Source organism: Bombus terrestris, chromosome 4 (assembly GCF_910591885.1).
Source record: "Bombus terrestris chromosome 4, iyBomTerr1.2, whole genome shotgun sequence".
Classification (NCBI taxonomy): Eukaryota; Metazoa; Arthropoda; class Insecta; order Hymenoptera; family Apidae; genus Bombus; species Bombus terrestris.
In genome coordinates, this window is record NC_063272.1 from 7,460,018 (window position 1) to 7,479,606 (window position 19,589).

The 19,589-nt window shown below is 34.7% G+C and overlaps 1 protein-coding gene across 3 annotated transcripts; it reads left to right on the top strand.

The window, feature by feature from the left end:
• The first annotated feature begins 115 nt into the window (after positions 1–115).
• LOC100644396 (2-oxoisovalerate dehydrogenase subunit beta, mitochondrial) lies at positions 116–14,747 on the top strand. Of its 3 annotated transcripts, XM_012308249.3 has the most exons (9): positions 116–283; positions 367–440; positions 1,162–1,239; positions 1,534–1,736; positions 1,864–2,028; positions 5,887–6,058; positions 7,029–7,174; positions 11,981–12,067; positions 14,205–14,747. In XM_012308249.3, the coding sequence occupies exons 3-9, from the start codon at positions 1,176–1,178 to the stop codon at positions 14,343–14,345; spliced, it is 978 nt and encodes a 325-aa protein (XP_012163639.2). In that variant the 5' UTR covers positions 116–283; positions 367–440; positions 1,162–1,175; the 3' UTR covers positions 14,346–14,747. The 3 variants fall into 3 exon arrangements, with proteins under 3 accessions (XP_012163639.2, XP_012163636.2, XP_012163637.2); XM_012308246.3 differs by having other exon boundaries at positions 116–440; XM_012308247.3 differs by having other exon boundaries at positions 116–440; positions 1,864–2,019.
• Positions 14,748–19,589: the final 4,842 nt, after the last annotated feature.

Sequence of the window (19,589 nt, forward strand, 5' to 3'; positions counted from 1 at the left end):
GCTTCTCTCACAAAAAATAGTCTAATTCGATAATAGAGAAAAGAGAAATATAACATGATAAGAATATTTATCTAAAGCAACTTCGAAGCAGTTATAGCTTGCAGGCTACCACTAGTGTCACGTGATATCTTTGTATGCGACACATACATATCATTAATATGTGAACCACTGGACAAGGTTGTTACGAAATTCAACATTCAAACGACTATGGGTGTCGAGTTTTAAAGTAGGATATTGTATGTAAATAACGATAACACATTAAACCGAATACATTATCGTCTGGGTGAGTCGTCACTTCGTTGCGATGATACTTAGTAAGTTGTCTACGCGTTTGAATGCTTCTCTAATTCTCAATTTCACACAAAGATCATCTACGTTACGCGACCATGTCAGGTGGATACAATTCACGTATTATACCGACAAAACCATCATCGTTCCTGGTGAGTAAATACGATTGATTTTTAATTGTGATTCTTGACTACCAGTTGATTAACTCCTAAACGTGCAACTTATTTCGATCCAATCAGTTAAAAACACGCATTTTTTTAGCGCAATTGTTTCCTAGCTATGTAATAATATATATTTTTTATAATTCTAATACTATACATTACATTTTTAATATAATAAAATGCAAAGTACAAGATCTAAAGAGGATAAGCTAAATAGAACAAGTGTTTTTATAATTACAAAAATGTGACTGTTTATCGCTGAATATGTTGATTTGTTAAAAAATGATTCATTGACTATATCCGTGTCTCATACGGGCATGAACGTTAAGGGGATAAAAATAATTTTTCGTTGATCATTGAGTGTAAATATATATTTGTCAATCGTTGAATGAATATATTTTTGTGACATTTTCATAAAGATATATTATTGTAATTTTTGAAAAAAAAATTGATTTGTGTAGGTAAAAGGATGAAAATACATATCTGTGTCAAATACACAATTGAATCGCCAATTTATTACTAATTACAGTAGTTGTGCATTAAATTACATTTGTCGTTTCCTGGTAAGAATGATGAGACAAATAAGTAGACACGAGAGAATATTTCAGTATTGCGTATAAATGAAGAAGTTGAATTATAAATGGCAATAAGAAAAACAGTGAAGATGTAATGGCATGCATAACTATATAATTTTAAAACAATTATGTTTTAGGTGAAACTCAAGAAATGAATATGTATCAAGCGATAAACCATGGACTTCGAATAGCATTGAAGAATGACTCTGACGCAGGTAATGAAATTTAAAAAATTTATTAAATAATCCTAGTCACTACTTACTAGTTGCTATTAATTGATTTAAAAAATTACTAGTACTGTGTGAAGTTAAAATATTGATTATCAAAGAGACGAATTAATTTCTGTATCAGTTTTTTAAATTGATAAGGTTCTAGTTATAATATGTAAATTATTATAGACCTGTTATCCAACATTACTATTAGTACAAATATTGTTATATACTATATTTGCCCTCATTTACGTGCAAACATTTTATTAATGAAGAACACTGATAATTTTCCTGACTTAGTGATCTTCGGTGAAGATGTCGCATTCGGAGGAGTATTTCGCTGTACGATGAATTTACAAAAGGAATTCGGCAATGATCGAGTTTTTAACACGCCAACTTGCGAGCAAGGAATCGCAGGCTTTGGAATTGGTTTAGCCGCCGTTGGTATGACAGCGATCGCAGAAATTCAATTTGCTGATTACATATTTCCCGCCTTCGACCAGGTATCAATATTGTTAAAAATTTCGATTATTAATTTTCACAAGCTTAAACTGCTTTTCTAGAGAAAAGAATCCTATCATCGAAATGCATAAACATTTTAATTTGCAATATAAATTATTCTATCCGTAGTTGGTAAACGAAGCAGCAAAATTTAGATACCGAAGTGGAGCAGAATTCGATTGTGGTAAATTGACAATTCGGGCACCATGTGGTGCTGTCGGTCATGGAGGACACTACCATTCCCAGAGTCCAGAAGCTTATTTCGCTCATACACCAGGATTGAAGGTACAATTTGTTAGTATTAAATATTGAATTAAAGTATAGTGTTAGTATAAAGATAGTATTAAGTATTGAATTAAAGTATAATATAAATATTATGAAACATGCCTTTTTCTATTACTATAGGATATATTAAGCTATGGTTACAATGGATGCATTTTCTGATGAACGAATGTTCCGAAAAATAGACAAGAAAAATAACTTGATATTTTCTACTATTTTATTGTACTATATGTACTATACCATATTATACTGTTCTGTATGAATAATATACTGAGGTGGTTTTAACATGTAGGCATATTTAATAAAATAACGAATGGATGAATTTGTAATAGCCAGATGTATTATGGTACTATACCAATCGAAGAAAGAATAGGGAGCGTGTTCATACATTTATATCAACGGACGTTATTACAAAAAGTTAACCTTCTTGCGCAACTCTAACTAAAAATTACAAGAAACAGCAATAACAATCTAGACGTCATGACCCAAAATAACGTTAATATTCAAAGGCACAATAATAAGAGTCTCGTCCAGTGAATTTTCTGTTTCAACTTGAAACTTTTTCTACGGTCATGGGTCGCTATAGTACAAACTGTTGTTTTGAAGAATGAAACATCTGAAGAACGATGCAGGTATTCTCATAAGAATTGATACATTTAATTGTTCTAATGTATTCGCCAGAACATTAGTTTATCAGAAGACATATCCATAGTAGCTATAATCTGATGTATCACGACTATAGCAAGGAAAACATATTTAATGGTATCTATTATATTTTAATTCATTTATGCAACATTAATATATTCATATAACTTTATGAAGATTTATGAATATGATACCACAGATACTTACTTAATAATAAAATTTCTATGAAATTCAAATGATTATTGAGCAAATATGAAACATTCAGTAATGAAACAGTATTTGAAGGCGCTACAAAGTATTGTACCATAAGTATGATCTCTAATGGCGCGTAAATGTTGGGCTATAGAATATTAGATACAAATTCTTACCTTGTAGTTGATAATTTGATTGGATTCAGGTATATGCGGTTTCTTGGCGCGCTAATGAAGCACTTGAAATACAATATTCCATTAACACACTTAAAAATTTAATCAAAATCGCATAAAATCGCCACGAACTATGTAACGACATTTTCCGACCAAAAATTCCGCGCGTAACATCATTGCTACGAGGTTCACACGAATTAAAAGAAGGAGGTCGGCGCTGATTGGCTAAAAATATCGTTAACTTAATGGTGATAAATTTGATTACAGAAGACGAATCAATAGTTCATAATTTACTAACTATTATAGTTTTATTGTATATTTGTGTTCCAAACAATTGAACATAACAAAATGTAATAAGTTATAGAATACTTCAAATCATATTATTCTTATATCGTATTATATTAAATTACGTAATAGTTTTCAATATGTAGATATACATATACATTGCAATGTCATATGCACGAAATATTATAGAATGTAAATTTGTGATTTCACATATGTCTGTATTGTAATAAATCATTACATTCATATCACATTTGATGTTAACGCAGGTTAAATCTCAGACAAGGTATAAAACAGAGCTGAATATTGACGTCATAATGATGGTAAAAGGAGGGTAGAATTTAATTAATATTAACACAAATATCATAGGGATATAAAAAATTCTATATTTCGTCTGCAATAATTATTCATATATCCATAGCCACAACAATTCGAGCAACTATTAATGTTATCACTGCCGAGTTAGTGCCAAAGTTCTTTAGCTTTTATTGATAAAAAAGCTCTTTATGTACTGTAGATTACAAAGTTCTTCAGTTCACGTCGATAACGAATACTTTCCTCGTTGTTAGACAGATGTCTCTATCAGATACAATCGTCCACCGAAATTATTGATCCATTGAAAACAATAGATCAATGATACAGAGAGAAACTGGCCACTTTATCTCAACAATCATTCTGGCAATAACTTCTTTTTCTTTTTATTAAAACGTTTCTCATTTAATTCGCAACTAAATAATTTGTAAATTTAATCGCCGGCTATTCATCGCGTTCAGATTGAAACGATCACGGAACAAATTGGTGACGAATGAATAGAAACGTTATAAAAAGTTGAAGAGCATCCAGAATGGATTTCTATGCTCAAGGATATATACGAGATCCTTCGTTGTCGAGTTCACTTCTATTCTATAGCCATTGACTCTTAACTTTCTGGAAGAGATTCTATGAATATTGCACGACGCACGTATCTACGTATGCATGAGGAAAGTTTTCCTCGTACACTAACGTGTCACTACCGACACTATACATCTCGATTACATGAACAGCAGTGCGCAACATCGCGTCGACATTTCCTGAAGCTGAGAGATCGCACGCTCTTCGTCGCGCGCTTTGACATAGTACACCAACCGTGGAAACAAACCTGCAACGTAATAAAATGTATGTTGCTAGCATATAGTATTAAATCGTTTGGATAGTTCGGAGCGAAATTAAAAAAATGTTTAATATTCTGTTAAATAACGTATATATTGCTTTTTCCAATAGTTCTTTTTTGAAAAACTTCTTATTCTTTCCAGCATAGAATTCCTTCGAGTAGCTTTTACTTGAAATTCTTCAAATCCATAATTAATAATTTAAAAAATCTTATTATAAAACCTGGAATAAATATACGTGTAACGAATGGGAATAGATAATTAATTCTTTCTTAATTTCTTTTAATATACAATTATCCATGTACGATTATAATTTAGCAATTTTATTCGATTATTTTGTAGACTATGAATTGTTAAAGATGCTACGAATTTTTCAAACAAACAAATACATTCTATCGCTTACCTGTTTTAAACGGCATTTTCATCGAACTTTGAATTTCATTAACCAAAGTGCATTACTTCGTATTTCTCCTGAGTCAAGCAACATTACTCTGCATTATCCTGTTATTTTTGTTGAGTTATTGGAGAGAAACATTTGATAGAGTATATTTTATTTACGGAAGATGGACTATTTTTTGAAAAGTTTAAACGAAAAATTGTTTTCTTGATAGTATGGAAATATTTTGATATATGTATTTTGGATAGAAATTTATATAAATGAAGTTTGGCTTGGTTTTAATTATTTAGAAAAAAAAGCTTTGTGTTTTAATGCGTATTTGATTTAACGCAATGGAAAGGACAATTTGATGGACATTTTCAAGGAAAACGGATTGTCAGACAATCATTCAATTCCTTCACTTTAAACCTTCGAATTTCCTTACGTTCATTTATGAAGTGAAGGTTAAATTATTGCGTATCTTTAATCAAAACTACGGAAGTAATATTGAAATCCTCGCATCCTCGCAGTAGATCGAAAGAACTTTAAAAAAGGAAATAACAATTTTATAGGAACACCAGTACAAATTATAACTGAGGGTACTATCGTCGAACACGAAGTACTTCGAAACTTTCACGTTTTATATCTAAAATTTTTCGACTTTCCAGTTGTCCAATTTTCAAATCCCAGAGCCTAAATTTCCAATTTCCCAGTCCTTGAACGACAAACTTCGTGTTTCGAAATTGTAAAGTTTTCAAATTGCCAAATTACCAGTTAAACGCGGTTAAAATCGATAACATATGGTACCCACCGTCCACAGCCTTTCCATATAAACCTCAAGGCCGTTCTGCACACCGAAAAGACAGACCACAACTCACTTTGCATCATCCGAAAGAATCAAATCACAATTTCCACCTATACATCGTTCTCGGCATCGGGAGACCGTCGAACAGGATAAGGTCGCTCTTCTCCGAATTCCAGGACGTAATCACCGATTGCGTGTGCACGACCGGTACACGGAGAGAAATGAAATGTAACCGAACGTCCTTTTCAGATCGTTATGCCCCGCGGAGCGAAACAGGCGAAAGGTCTTTTGTTGAGCTGCATAGAGGAACCGGATCCCTGCATCATGTTCGAGCCGAAAATATTGTACCGTACTGCGATCGACGATGTGCCGACAGCTCATTACAAGATAGAGATCGGCAAGGCTGAGGTTGTGAGAGAAGGTAAGCGTTACAGGAAGAAGCAACGAGTCTTCTCTGGACAAGTTTCACTTTGAGACTGCGTAACAATGCCATGGATCACGTTTGATCATTCCTCGTGCGTAATGTAAACCGCTATTTCTTTTTCGTACATTCGTACGATCGATGGACGATCGAATCAAGATCGTGATGAAACTTTCACGAGTTTGCGGACAGGGAATTTATGGCGTCGTTATGCTATATCGTCGACGATTAATTGACCGGATAAATAATTCGTTACACGCTCGTGAACTGCTAATTCGGCGCGAATGATCGATAATGAACGGTTATTGGTTTGTATACAATGTGTTCGTCACAAGCGAGAAGTTTTTTAACGGGCAATTGTTCGGCCATGAATTACTTAAACGAACTAAGAATTTTCTGAAAGCTTTGAATTTACGAAGAAGTTTATTTTGAGTGATTTTTGAGAACACGTTGATAGTTCCATTTCTTGATCTCCTCGAGAGTCGAGCGATTCATTTTTGGAAATAATTATTGTGCGTTCGTCTCTGTATGATATATATCGATTTACTAAAATATTGGTTGGTGAGTTATTGTAAAAAGGGATTTCTCTAATTACAAATTGGACGTCTCTCGTTGCTCTTGTGTTTTACTATGAAACTATTATTTCATTCGCATCACCTTGTAACCCGTTATAAGATTAAAAATTTCCAGCACAAAAGTTGCATAAAATAAAATTTACTATGGTATACAAGTTGATAAAGTTTTATAGAATAACACGATCTCTGACACCCCGTATAATATTCATCGGTCGCGACCGTCCTTTCATTACCGATCGATGGAGTGGCACACGTGATGACTGGTCTCCTGAAACAGGATACCGGCGACACTGGTGTATATACTGACTCTTATAGAGAGGACGCGGCAGGCAATTGCGAGAGGCGTAAGGTGAAACGAGGCAAGCGGTGTTACAGGTGTGTGGATTTGTACGTAGGTGACGTGGTGACACTCGTGGGCTGGGGTACTCAGGTGCACGTACTGTTGGAGGTGGCCGATCTTGTCCAAGAGGAGCTCGGGGCGTCCTGCGAGGTGATAGACCTCGTTTCTATCCTGCCTTGGGACACGGAACTCGTTTGCAAGGTAATTTCATCATTATAATTCGCTACGTTTTCTTTTCTATTCCTTTTTTTCTTTTCTTGCATCTTTTTCTTTTCTACCGCGTTTAACGCAACCGGATCGTTTGCATGCGTTACGTTTAAATGCGAGACTGTTACGTTTGCGCGGCTATTACGTGGGTTCGTGTCCTTCGTTGATATAAGAGAGAGAAGGAGAGAGAGAGGGAGATATGCGGTATTTTAATCGTACGATTCGTTCGTGGAAAGCAGTTACACTTGGGCAACTTGTGCAGGAGGGTTTGCGTTTCAGGACCTTTTAAATCGTTCCGTTTTTTAACGAATAATTTTTTTTAGCGGAACTGGCGGAGGAAGGTTCGTGTTTTAAAAAAATTGTTTCCCCTCTGTTGGATAATGTGGTAGAAATAGATTGTACAGCATCAATGATACAGGAATTAAACGAGGTTAAGGATGAAAATGACCCGTCGAGCGAATCGTACATTTGTACCACTTCAACGATTATCAACGAACAGTAATCGGAATTTACTTTATGCAACAATAAATTGCGAATGTTTATGTAAATTCGGATCTTTATGGATACAGTTAAAGGAATGCAACGTGCATGAAAGTTTTATGTATTCTAGCATATTATGTGTATTCTACGTGCTATTATGTATGTATAAATTTCCCATAAAAGAATAAACCTGCACAGTCTATAAATGGTGAATATTCATAGAAGCGAAAAATAATTAAACAGATAGAGAAATGAAGAAATCAACGTACCAAGGTGCAAACGAGGAACATTTATCTTTCGAGAGAAACCAGAAACGATTCATTGTGTCTCAAAGCTGTCACAGAATTTTATTGTCAGATATTATGCTCGTAGAAAACATATTTTTTATTCCCTCGATATTAGCATACAGTAATTATACATCGAAATATTATTTCGATTAATTTTTTTTAACTGTTTCCTTTTAATACGTAGATACCGAATTACAAACGGTGACTTTCTTTTCAATTAAGAAACGAAAGATCTCGATTTCAAGACGAATCTTTCGAAATCGGTCGAAAAAAGTTAGCGTTGCTTTCTTTCTTGTGGAACATTGCGAAATAATTGCGAAATGTAGATATACGCGTTCACGTCCATTTTTATTTGCGAAATCGGTACCGCCGCGAATAATCCAACGCGATCGTCGCTGTTTTAGCGCCTCTCTCCTTCGATTACCGGCTCATTAAGCCTCTCCTCTACAGCCTCTCTCCGCCTATCGAAAATTCAACGCGAGTTCACTGCGCTCTTGCATAATTCCACGAATATTGTTAGCGAAACTTTACGAGCGAGTTACAAATTATTTGTACCGATTAAATTTCTTACATAGTAATAAATTTGGCAATAAAAGAAGCAATAAATTCCGGTAAATTCTACAAATTAAGAATTGGTTGGCATTGCTTTATTCGACTCGTAACATTGTAAAATCCTAGAAATTCTTTATGTCGCAGTAATTTATAACCTGTACATTGTCTGTTCGTTTAGCTGTTAATTTATTAATATATATAAATACATATGGATCTTCATACTCGCTTGTCTTTCGACTTTACGATGTCCTCTGGTTTATGTTATACAAAAATGCACATAAACGATAATAGTAATATCCAAGAGTAATAATAATTAATTCATTGATATTATCAGTTAATGAATTCCATAATTTCACAAAGAGATGCAGATATAATATTATTTAATAATATTATTAGGTTGTCCGAAAAGTTTCTTTTGTTTCATAAGATGATAATAGATGAACAACAATTTCTGTTTTATATTATTTTATTGAATTAGGTATGATGTATTTCGTTATATCTCTATTACTATGTTCGTGCATAATTCAATAAACTAATATAAAACAAAAAACGTCGTATGTCTATTATTTCCTTATAAAACGAAAAAAACTTTTCGGACAACCTAATACAATTAGAAACCTTCCTGTATTGCATCGTTTATATTAACCAACTGCCAAATGTTTTCCAAGATTATAACTTTATTTATTAATAATATCTAAAACGTTCGAATCGTTTGCTAGAAACAAAATACGCTTAAAATATTTACTTATCTATTTAACTTGCAAATATTGAATATCCCCGTCGTTACGTTGATTGAAATTTTCAAACAAAGACAATATTCATTCACACAAATTATTCGGTATCGCTGTTGCTATCAACCGAATCTCAAATAAAATTCATCGAGCGTTTACTTACTCATTTAACATCGAAACGTTAAACGTCGCGTTGTCACGTTGATTCGAATACACGTACGAGAAGGCAACATTCACTCGTCCGAATTACGGCACACCGCAGTACGGCACAACGCTAATATCGCGCTGATTTATGCTAATCGATCTTTAGTTTAATGATATGCCGATTGTACGGTATGCATCGGCCGCTTATGTGTGACAGTATTATACACAGTAACTCGCACGTGAACTAGCCGACCAGGCGAGCGCAATTGTAAATCCGTTTCGCGTAATTTCGATACGTCGATGTCGATGATATTTGTCGCGAGATTCTCCTGCGATAAAGTCAAAGAGGGAAGTTATCGTACTTTTTCGTTATTCGTTAACTTTTAAATTCGAGATTTCGAATTTTTCGATCTTCAGATCGAAATTTTCTCTATCTTTGGATTATCGAGCTTCGAACTTTCGAATTCCTCTTCAAATTTCGAATTTTTCGATCCTCGAATCTCAAACTTTCAATTTCGAATTCTCCGATTTCCAAATCTTTAATTCTAAATTCCTTGATACTTAAATGTGTGATTTTAGATCCTCTAAATTTCGAATCGTAGAATTTTTCTACCACAGAATATCAAATTCCGAAATTTCCAATTTTCCAAATTATCGAACTTCAGTCTTGAAGATCTTTTCCAAACTTTCAAATTTCAATTACCACGTTGACAGTTAAACGCAGTTCGAAACCTAAAACGTGGAATCGGTGGCTACATAAAACAAAGCAGTCATTGTTCACATGCTTTCATATGTTTGTCAAGGTCATTCGAACAGGATATTTGTCGCGAGATTCCCTTATTAGCGGATAAAACCCACTCAGAGCATAAAAGGCATCGTATGGTTTCTGAAAGCCATGATTTTAACAGGCGGTAGAATGTAAAGAAGCCTGGTCGTGAAAAATACTGAACGATAAGGGGTTAGAGTGGTTATATGGAAATTTAGTTTTTGTTTATTTAAACGAGTTTAAGAAGCTTAAAAAGATCGTGAGAAATGGAAACTGATAAGGGTTGGAGTGGCTATATAGAAATTTAGTTTCTGTTTATTTAAACAAGTTCTGAAAGAGAGAGAGAGAGAGAGAGAGAGGGAGAGGATTCATGAAGATTGGATAATGTATCTTGGATAGAATGTAACTTTCTTGCGGCGAACCAGCTCCGCTGGTGGCATTAGCCCATATCGGCAAGAAAAGGTCCACAAGAGTTAAGACTGTGCTTCTTATACCTTAACGAACCGATTAAAACACGATGTAATTTATTCTGCTCACCACCCTTGTAATTGCATGCTCAGAGATAATACACTGGTTTTGGAAGTTTGACGAAGTATGCTAAAACACCAAATTTTGTTTTTACAAGAATTTCTTTACGCGATTTTGATTCAGTACTGCTGAAAAGTTAACAAAAATATGTTCAATTTTCTTTTCACGTACAATACATAGTTTGATCTAACGCGGTACGAACGTCTTCTCAATGTAGTTATTTGCATCCGAAGCTATCATTAGTGTAGATATATTTTTCTTAGGATTTAAGGACTCCAGGTTCTGTCCGCGTATAAGTTATTGCTATTCCGACCAATATGGGACGGTGCGTAAATCATCCACGAATTGATCTGGGAAACGGCTCGTTCTACCAAACGAATTACCCTCCGTGACACGTGATAGCGTGGATGATTGTGGGTGGTCATGGTTGGTCTATATTCGACATTACGGATCGAACCATCCGTTGCAATGACTATGAATATCTAATTGCCGATTTCGTAATTGGACGTTTCTATAACACCGGCGAAGATGTGTGGAAAGGGATCGAGTTGCTCCAGTAAGTGATGAGATTATCCTTCGACGAAATAACAAGCTGTGTTAGGAGAGGCATTGACGTTCGTGCTTACGGTTCAGGATATAAGCGGGTTAGTTCAATTATGTATGCTATCGAGGGGTTGTGAATGGGACTGTGGAAATTGCTTGACATTATCTTCTGTACAAGGGTTGATATCGTAATATATTACGAAAATTATATATACAACATCGTAGGAATTCTAGAATAATTGCATCGAATTCCTCAAAATAAGAAATGTTTGAGCCATTCGGAAGTTGTCGATTTTAAAGCTACAATATATGGTTAGTGGTTAACTTTATAAAAATCAAACAATTTATCTCTATAAACATGATCAATTGGTCTTCTTTGTATCTTACATTGTCTTTTACAGATTATTCATTTTCTCTTGATAATGATTAATGGTATTATTATGGTGTCAAACCTCTACAAACTGCCTAATATCCTTATGCACATACGTGTAATAAATAAGGGAACTGTGAAACCTTAATATATCCTATTGCCTTGTATTTTATCTTACTCAGAAATGGAATAATACAATTTTGATATTTTGGTATTAGCTTATATATATTAGAATATCAGAAGACTAATTTCTCATTACTCTAATATATTGTTGAATTATCTCCAAATGTAATTACCTGAATGTTACAATCGTGCGAAATTATTTCGAAAGATTAATACCAGACAATCTGTGATTTACACGCGATCGTTTTACTTTAATAATGATACACAATGTTACAGTCGGTGAAGAAGACTGGCCGCGTGGTAATCGCCCATGAAGCGCCGCTAACGAGTGGTTTCGGAGCAGAAATAGTTTCAGTCGTTCAGGTAAGTAAATGTTTCCTCGAAAATGGTATGACATAACAGCGTAAGCGAAATTGAAACTCTGATTACCACATTTCAACTTAAATCTCGTTCAACTGTGACGAAGAGAGATTACACTAAGGAAGAATCAAAAGTATTTGAACGTAAACTGCCAATCTGTTAGATCGTTTCGTAAGTTCTATTTACCACGTATGTTGTGTCTATTATCTTAATTGGTATTTCATTCTTACCAGGCACAGATTTCAAGAAGATTCAGAGAGTCGTGAACATTTGTGTCATTGTGTACTTCGTGTATTCCATAAAATGAAAATTAAAACGATAATGACAACTGAAAATATTAATTCGATTTATTCGCAAGCTCTATGTTTTCAAACACGACAAACGATCGTCTTCTTGTATGAAAATTTCTATAAAAGCGTGGAGCATTTTTTCGAACGAAGAAATATTACATAAATCTAGAAATTGAATAGAAAGTGAGATACGTGATATTGAACTTTTATACTTTAAAAGGTTAATACACTCATAAATTAATATAGCTGACTTTTAAAAGTGAAAGACTAGGAACAGATATACAAATGGAACAAAACTAAAAGTCAGATTTACGAGATATGCGTTGATAAACGAGGAGGAAATTTTTATTCAAAAATGTTGATTAAACTCGAAATCGTAGATATATGAGTTTGCGATGCGCAAGTTAATTTCCAAATGGAACAACCGATACAAAACGGAAAAGACTACGTTGACGATTGAGCTCATAATGGCTCAATAAAAATATTAACGATTCAACTCAAAATGTTAAAGTTTAATAGAAATCGGCGAACCTTATGAAACGATCTAATAGATCGATTGAAATATTATGCACGTATAAGGAAGTTGGAGCAAATATCAGAGCAATTAGGCCATGTTACGCGAAATAACTGCACGTAATTCCAATCGAACGGTCGTATAGGCACAGTTGATAGATAAACGGAATTTTATTCTAGTTACGAAATTATTTACACGTGGCGCGTGCACGGTGCCAAAATCCATTAGATGCATGTTCAATGCTTTGTTGGAATGTGGCAGGATATCATTACGCGTATTTTCTGTTACGTCATGCGCACACTTCGTGACGGTTCGATACGCTTCAGCTTGCTCAGATGTACAAACCTCGGCTGCCTTGCAAAACTCCTATACCTAGCGCTAAATTAGCAAATGGATAGTTCGATCGTTTGTAATTTAAACATTCGCCTAATAATACGATCATGTCTGTCGTTCGACGTGACAAAACTGAGAAATGTACTCATAACTGTCATTAATTTAAATACCTTCGTAAAACTGTTCTCATTCGGTTAATTAAGTTCTCAAATTCTTCCTTTTACAGGCTTTATTTGTATTAGACTGATGCATACGAAATTTCGTTTCTTAAAAATAAAAGTTTAATCGTACGTAGTTTCCTGAATATATGCAATCAGTATAACTTTTACGTAATTCAATGCACTTCTCCGATGAATTCATTCTTTCAGATTTATGTGAATTACCAGTTCTATAATTCAATAATTTTTGAAATAGAGATATTGTGGCTGTTTCTAAAATAATGTGTACATTAGAAAAATAGTTTAGACGAAGCGTGGGAGATTTTTAAGTCTTCCTAAATAATAAAATTTATTTTTTGTGCCGAATTTAATCACTAATAGCGATTTCCTTTTGTAGACCTTTCATTAGAAATTTTCTTGTGACTGTTTACTTAAAATTCTTGCATTCTTTGAAGTATATAGTAATTCCAAATTTTCCACCAACAATATTCTCCAGAAACACAATCTGCAACAATTGAAAACATCGATTAACTATGCTATACATTTATTACATATTACTAATTTAAATGTTAATAAATATTAGTAATTTAACAAATTTACTAAATTCATACTTCCCTAATATTAGAACTAGCGATGACCAAAGTGTAAACCTTGTGTCAAAGAAATTGGAGTGACAGCCGTATAGGAAATTATATAATTTTATAGAAAGAAAACAAAATTTAATCCATGTACTTTACCAAAAACCCTAATGTAATATAATGGATTAATAATCTATAAAATTTCAAAGAAAAATTATGGTTAAATGAAAATATAAAAGAGGAGTAAAAAGAACATTTTCAATGCAGGAAGAGTGTTTTCTACATTTGGAAGCTCCGATACAAAGGGTCACAGGCTGGGATTGTCCATTTCCGCACATTTTCGAACCATTTTATCTACCAGACAAGTGGCGGTGCTTCGCGGCAGTCAGAAAGATCCTGAAATACTGAAGAACCAGGGCTATTCTACTTAAGAACTTGTCGCAGTAGAAGACGCCAGAAACCTGTTGCCTCTGCGGACATTACCCCGCCACAACAACACGCATGAGTATTGATTTTTGGTCTTCTTTCGCCTGCTTAAAAATTAGTCCAAAGAATTTCTGTTCCATCATTCTTGATAGGATGATTCGATCGATATACGTAGTTGCTTTTAATTAACCGGTCTGTTAGCTGCTGTTTGATTATCAATGATGTGAAACTTGATTGAAAAGAGGGGCAATATCAAGATCGGGTTACGTTGTTTATTGTGTAATGTACATTTCGACGATAACATTTCAAATAACACGATATCATGTACGTTATAAACTTGCGTTATATTATTGTATAAAAAATAAAGAATAATTTTTTCAACAAGTGTATACATTATTTTTAATTATATGTAAGAATGATGACGTAGCATGTCAAATTTATTTGTAGATCTTCTTTGTCATCAAATCAAAATAGAATATCAAAATCGTAAAAACAAATACAATATGATGTATAAATAAAACATGACGTTAAATAAGAAATCACAAAAATAAGAGTATAGTACAAGGAAAATTACCTAATACCGCATAAATAGCATTGTTTAAGATTGCTATCTTTGCTAAGCTTCGACTGCCTTTCATTGACTATTTTCTAGCCTTCGTTTCGACCAATGGTCTACTTAAAAAAAAAAAAAAAGAAAAAAGAAAGAAACACTTGGGAATATAGAATATATGAAACACAAACACTAATACCTTGTCTGTATTTTTACTACAAACAATGGTTTGTTACCGGAGGTATTTTAAGAACATGAGCAAATACTTTTTATAATCAGTATGCACAATCGTTCTTCGTACATAAAATTAAAAATATTAATAAATTAAAAATTCCAACATACACGATCTTACACAATAGATACGTACATACAAAAGCACCCAAAAACAAAATTACCAAATATTAGGCAACAACATTGTAATATTCATCTACCTCCCAACAAACAGATTCAAACCAGACAACCATAGTATCATACGATATATATCAGGACAAGTTCAATCTTCTTGTCTAACCAAACGTGAAACCTCTCAGTTCATCCGGGAGACGTTCTACGAGTCGTGTCGAATTCTTGTTTAGACCCGTTCCCCGGTTTCTTTAACGGGGAAGTTGAAAGGAGCTGCAGGTGCAGCTTTGATTGTTCGGCTGGACGTCGTTTAACATGTCCCTGGCCTAATTCGACGTGGACAGGCACGTGAATATTCCTCTGTTCGAGCTGAACCTGCCGTCGAAAGATGATACACCGAACACATGGTGACCGGTGGTGGCGACAACGATGGCGGCAGTGGCGTGGCACCAAGGAGTCCCGTCGAATCGATATTCGCAATTAGAACGGACGTGCCTACTCGTTTTTACAGAATATCTGGGTCAAGTCTGTCTTTAGCTGTAAAATCGAGCGCCTGATCGGTGTGTGGACCATGCGTGGCAACGTAATATCTTAATCAAGGCTCCTGTCTCAGGTGTTACACTGGTCGACGAGTATCCTTGGAGAAGGCGAAACCGGGCGAAGTCGATAGAATCGAGCGATTTTGCGACCTCAATCCAGGGAAAGAGGGAGAAAGAGAGCGTCGCTATGATTGCCGGTCGACGCTTCGTAAATGTTCTCCTTGTTGACAGCATAACGGGCGTAATTTATGCGTAAATAATTTATGGAACACACCGCCAACTGTGAACAGGAGTTGTTCGGCTTCTACACGGGTTTGTTGCTAAACTCTCACTTCGTCAAGTTTTTGGATAATAGGTTTATGTTTATAGATGTTTCAGTTTCGATTAGTGGGGAATCTAGCGTTAGCTATTTTTACTGCCCTTAATACCTCCGTGATTGATCGTTTTGGTTTAGGTCAGAAAATGATTGCTGTGATTTAGCGTTAGCTATTAACATTACGTTTGATATTCACTGTTCTTAATACTTTTGCAATTAATTATGTATCTTTATAGTTGTAGCTTATATATTTAAAAAGCGTAAACTAACAGACGTTTATTTTATATTTACAATAAATATTGAAGACAGTACGAGCCATATGCATGAGCCATTCAGAAGCTATAGTGATTGACTTCATAAAATAGAGAACTAAGGTTCGAGGAAGGAAAACTGAAGTTCAAAAAACTAAAAGTGAAGTTCAAATTGTAACTAAACTTTGTTACAAAGACAAACTTTGTTGGATCGAAACCATAATCCATACCACGAGCGTGTCTTCACGTTACAAGGCTTAATCGTAGGAAATATGCAATACTAAATTACTTAGTCGAGTTTTAAATTGCCGCTGGTAGAACTCCTTCGGAAAAAATTATTATGCATCATACAGTGACTATAAGAAGTAAAACGAAATTTCCTATTATTCAGTTAATTCTTTCGTATAATTGCAAAAATTGAATTCTATGCAAATGAAAGGTAGAATCTTAGAAAATAACGATTCACTGGGAAATAAGGGTATATGCGATGCTTGTTTTTACCTACCGTATAGACTATCAAACTTTACGATATTAGCCAACACAACAATATCGACATCAGCTTTAACCATTCTAACGATCGTTAACAATTATCGTTCTTACAATAAAAGTCGACCAACTGTAATAAAGCAAAGGAACGATGTAATCGCTATAATACTTGAGGCGTCGATACTTAAACGCGAGTTTCCGGATGAAGCGGAGTGTTGAAGAGGATTGCCGAGGTCAAACCCGGACGAAATCGAGGCAAGAAAGAAAATAGCGATCAGCCGAAGGAAGTGTGCGGCGCGCACTGTGCACTCGCACCGTATTTTGTAATTTGAAAGGGAAACCACATTCTTTCACTGTGTATTATGATACGTGAAAGTTGGCAACGGTGCACACCGGCGCAACCATACGGCCGGTAGAAACAGAAAGGCAAAGAGAAAGAAGGGAGGAAAGACGGGGCGGCGAGGGAGAGACGAAGAGAGACAGGTGAACCGTGTCGAAGTAGGAGAACAACGAGGAGAGAATCGAGAGAACACAGATATATATATATTTATACAGATAGAGACAGAGAGAAGGGAAAGAGAGAGAAAGAGCCATTTGCCACGGAGGCATAGACTATATCGAAGGTCGACGAGTTGCCTTTTTATTAGTCGATTTTTGCGGGAATAGAGCAACGGCTCGTGCACGCTAACATATGGCGCCGATGCGTTCACATGGATTGAAAGTTGATGGATTCCCGATCACGTCAACGCGACCTTCACGATGAATCGATGCCACTGCGAAAGTGTGAATCTTAGACAAAATCTTGATAACCGGAATTATCTGATTTTAGCGGACCATTATCATTTTAAACGTGAAAACGACGATGTTGTCTTTCCTGAGTGTATTAAATGTTGTTTCAACGCACATTATAATATAGTTTCCCCCTGCTATAAAAGAAAAACATATAGAAATTCCATAATACGCTACACGATTTCATTGCAAACGCTAAATTTGGTAAAATTTCATATCTATGTATACATTGCGTCAAATATAAATTCTCTGTTACCATTATTTAAATACGCGAACAAGCATTTAAATTATAATCTCGTAAATTCTTCCTTTTAATATCCAACCGGTAAACCCATCAACTCAACCATAATCTCGAAACAGGGAGAACTGCAGGGACTCGTTCCATTTGCTTCAACAGCGACTTATCGATTACGGTTGTTATCAAATTTACGGCCCTCGTTTATGTTATAATACTATACATATACATATATATATATGCGTGTGTATATCATTAACTTCTTTGCCTTTCTTTATTTTTTGTTTTTATAGTCGCTTCTATTTTTGGTAAAATTGTGCACGTGTGTAAGATATACGATCAGTCGTGCTGTGACCTCGTGATTCACGCGCGAGCAACGCCGATTAAATTAATTAATCGGAATCGCGGCCGGTCGAATCTCTCCGTGCGTATCAATGCCGAAAGAGCAATGTCTGGCTTGTTACCATTCGAGTGTCGCGTGCGTCGGACTGATTTTTGTTACGCTGATTTACAACAGCCACGCGAAACGACGTTCCCATCGGACAACTCCAATCAATAGTTTTCCGTGCCGGTTTGCAGCGATTTGACGCCCGTAAAAATTTCCATCGGCCTCACCGATCGATTGGTGACGTATTTACGACGCTTTCGAAACTTACAGCTGCGTCTTTATCTTATCGGAATATAATTTTGTTTGCCGTGCGAGGCTACGCGAACGAACTGAAGCTAATGCTTCAGAGAGCCTTTTTCTAGGGATGAAGCCTAGCGGGCACTAATGGTAAGTTGAAGTTACAGAGAGCTTCCTTGGGACAATAAATAATGGGAGTTTGATTTGATGATTTCCCTTAATCCCAGAAATAATTGACATTCTTCAACATTGTCTGTTGTTAATTTCATTTTTATTCGTTATGATGTTATGTTGTAGCAAGTATTTTTCATACGAAATCTATTTTTATACTGTAAAATTAGAATATTTTAGATAATGTATTAATATGTTCCTGAGTTTAAGGATAGTCTCTGATTCTTGGAATAAAAAAAAATCAAAATATCCTAATATTGGTTTTGTTTCTTCAGTATCATCAAGAATATTATTCAGTATTTAATAAAAAGTAAGATTAACAATAAGTGGATAAAATTGGTTTGTTTCATCTCCTAAAATATTATCTTTCTGCTGTTGTCATTGCATTTGTGGAACGTAAATGCTTTTACACGAATTATTATAAGAATTATCTTTAGAATTTCGTGACTCTTTATTCGAGTCTCGTATCAAAGTTGCCGTCACGCACGTGTGATAAAAACAATGTACGTGTAAAAAAGAAATATTCTATTGTTTTATCACAACACGTGTTCACACGAATATCAAATTTATTGCCTTGAAATTGATGATAAAAACTTACATATGTAAAAAGTGTATCACATATGTACTATGTTTATGAATAATAAAGATGATACGAAAGAAATCAAGGAAGCGGAGTGATGCTTCATAGTCAGACACAATAGAAGGCAATCCTGCTTTATGGATTCAGACGTCTTGTAATAAAGATTCTATTGTACAAAACTACTTTGATATTTATTTAGATCTTCCCAAAAGTTCGTGTTAAAAATATTTTGAAGTTGTCGTCTTTCTCTAGTAAGCTTGATCTTTGGATATTTAAGATAAGACAAGAATGTAAAAGGAATCAGATATATGGAGAATTAAAGTTGATGGTATTATATTACAT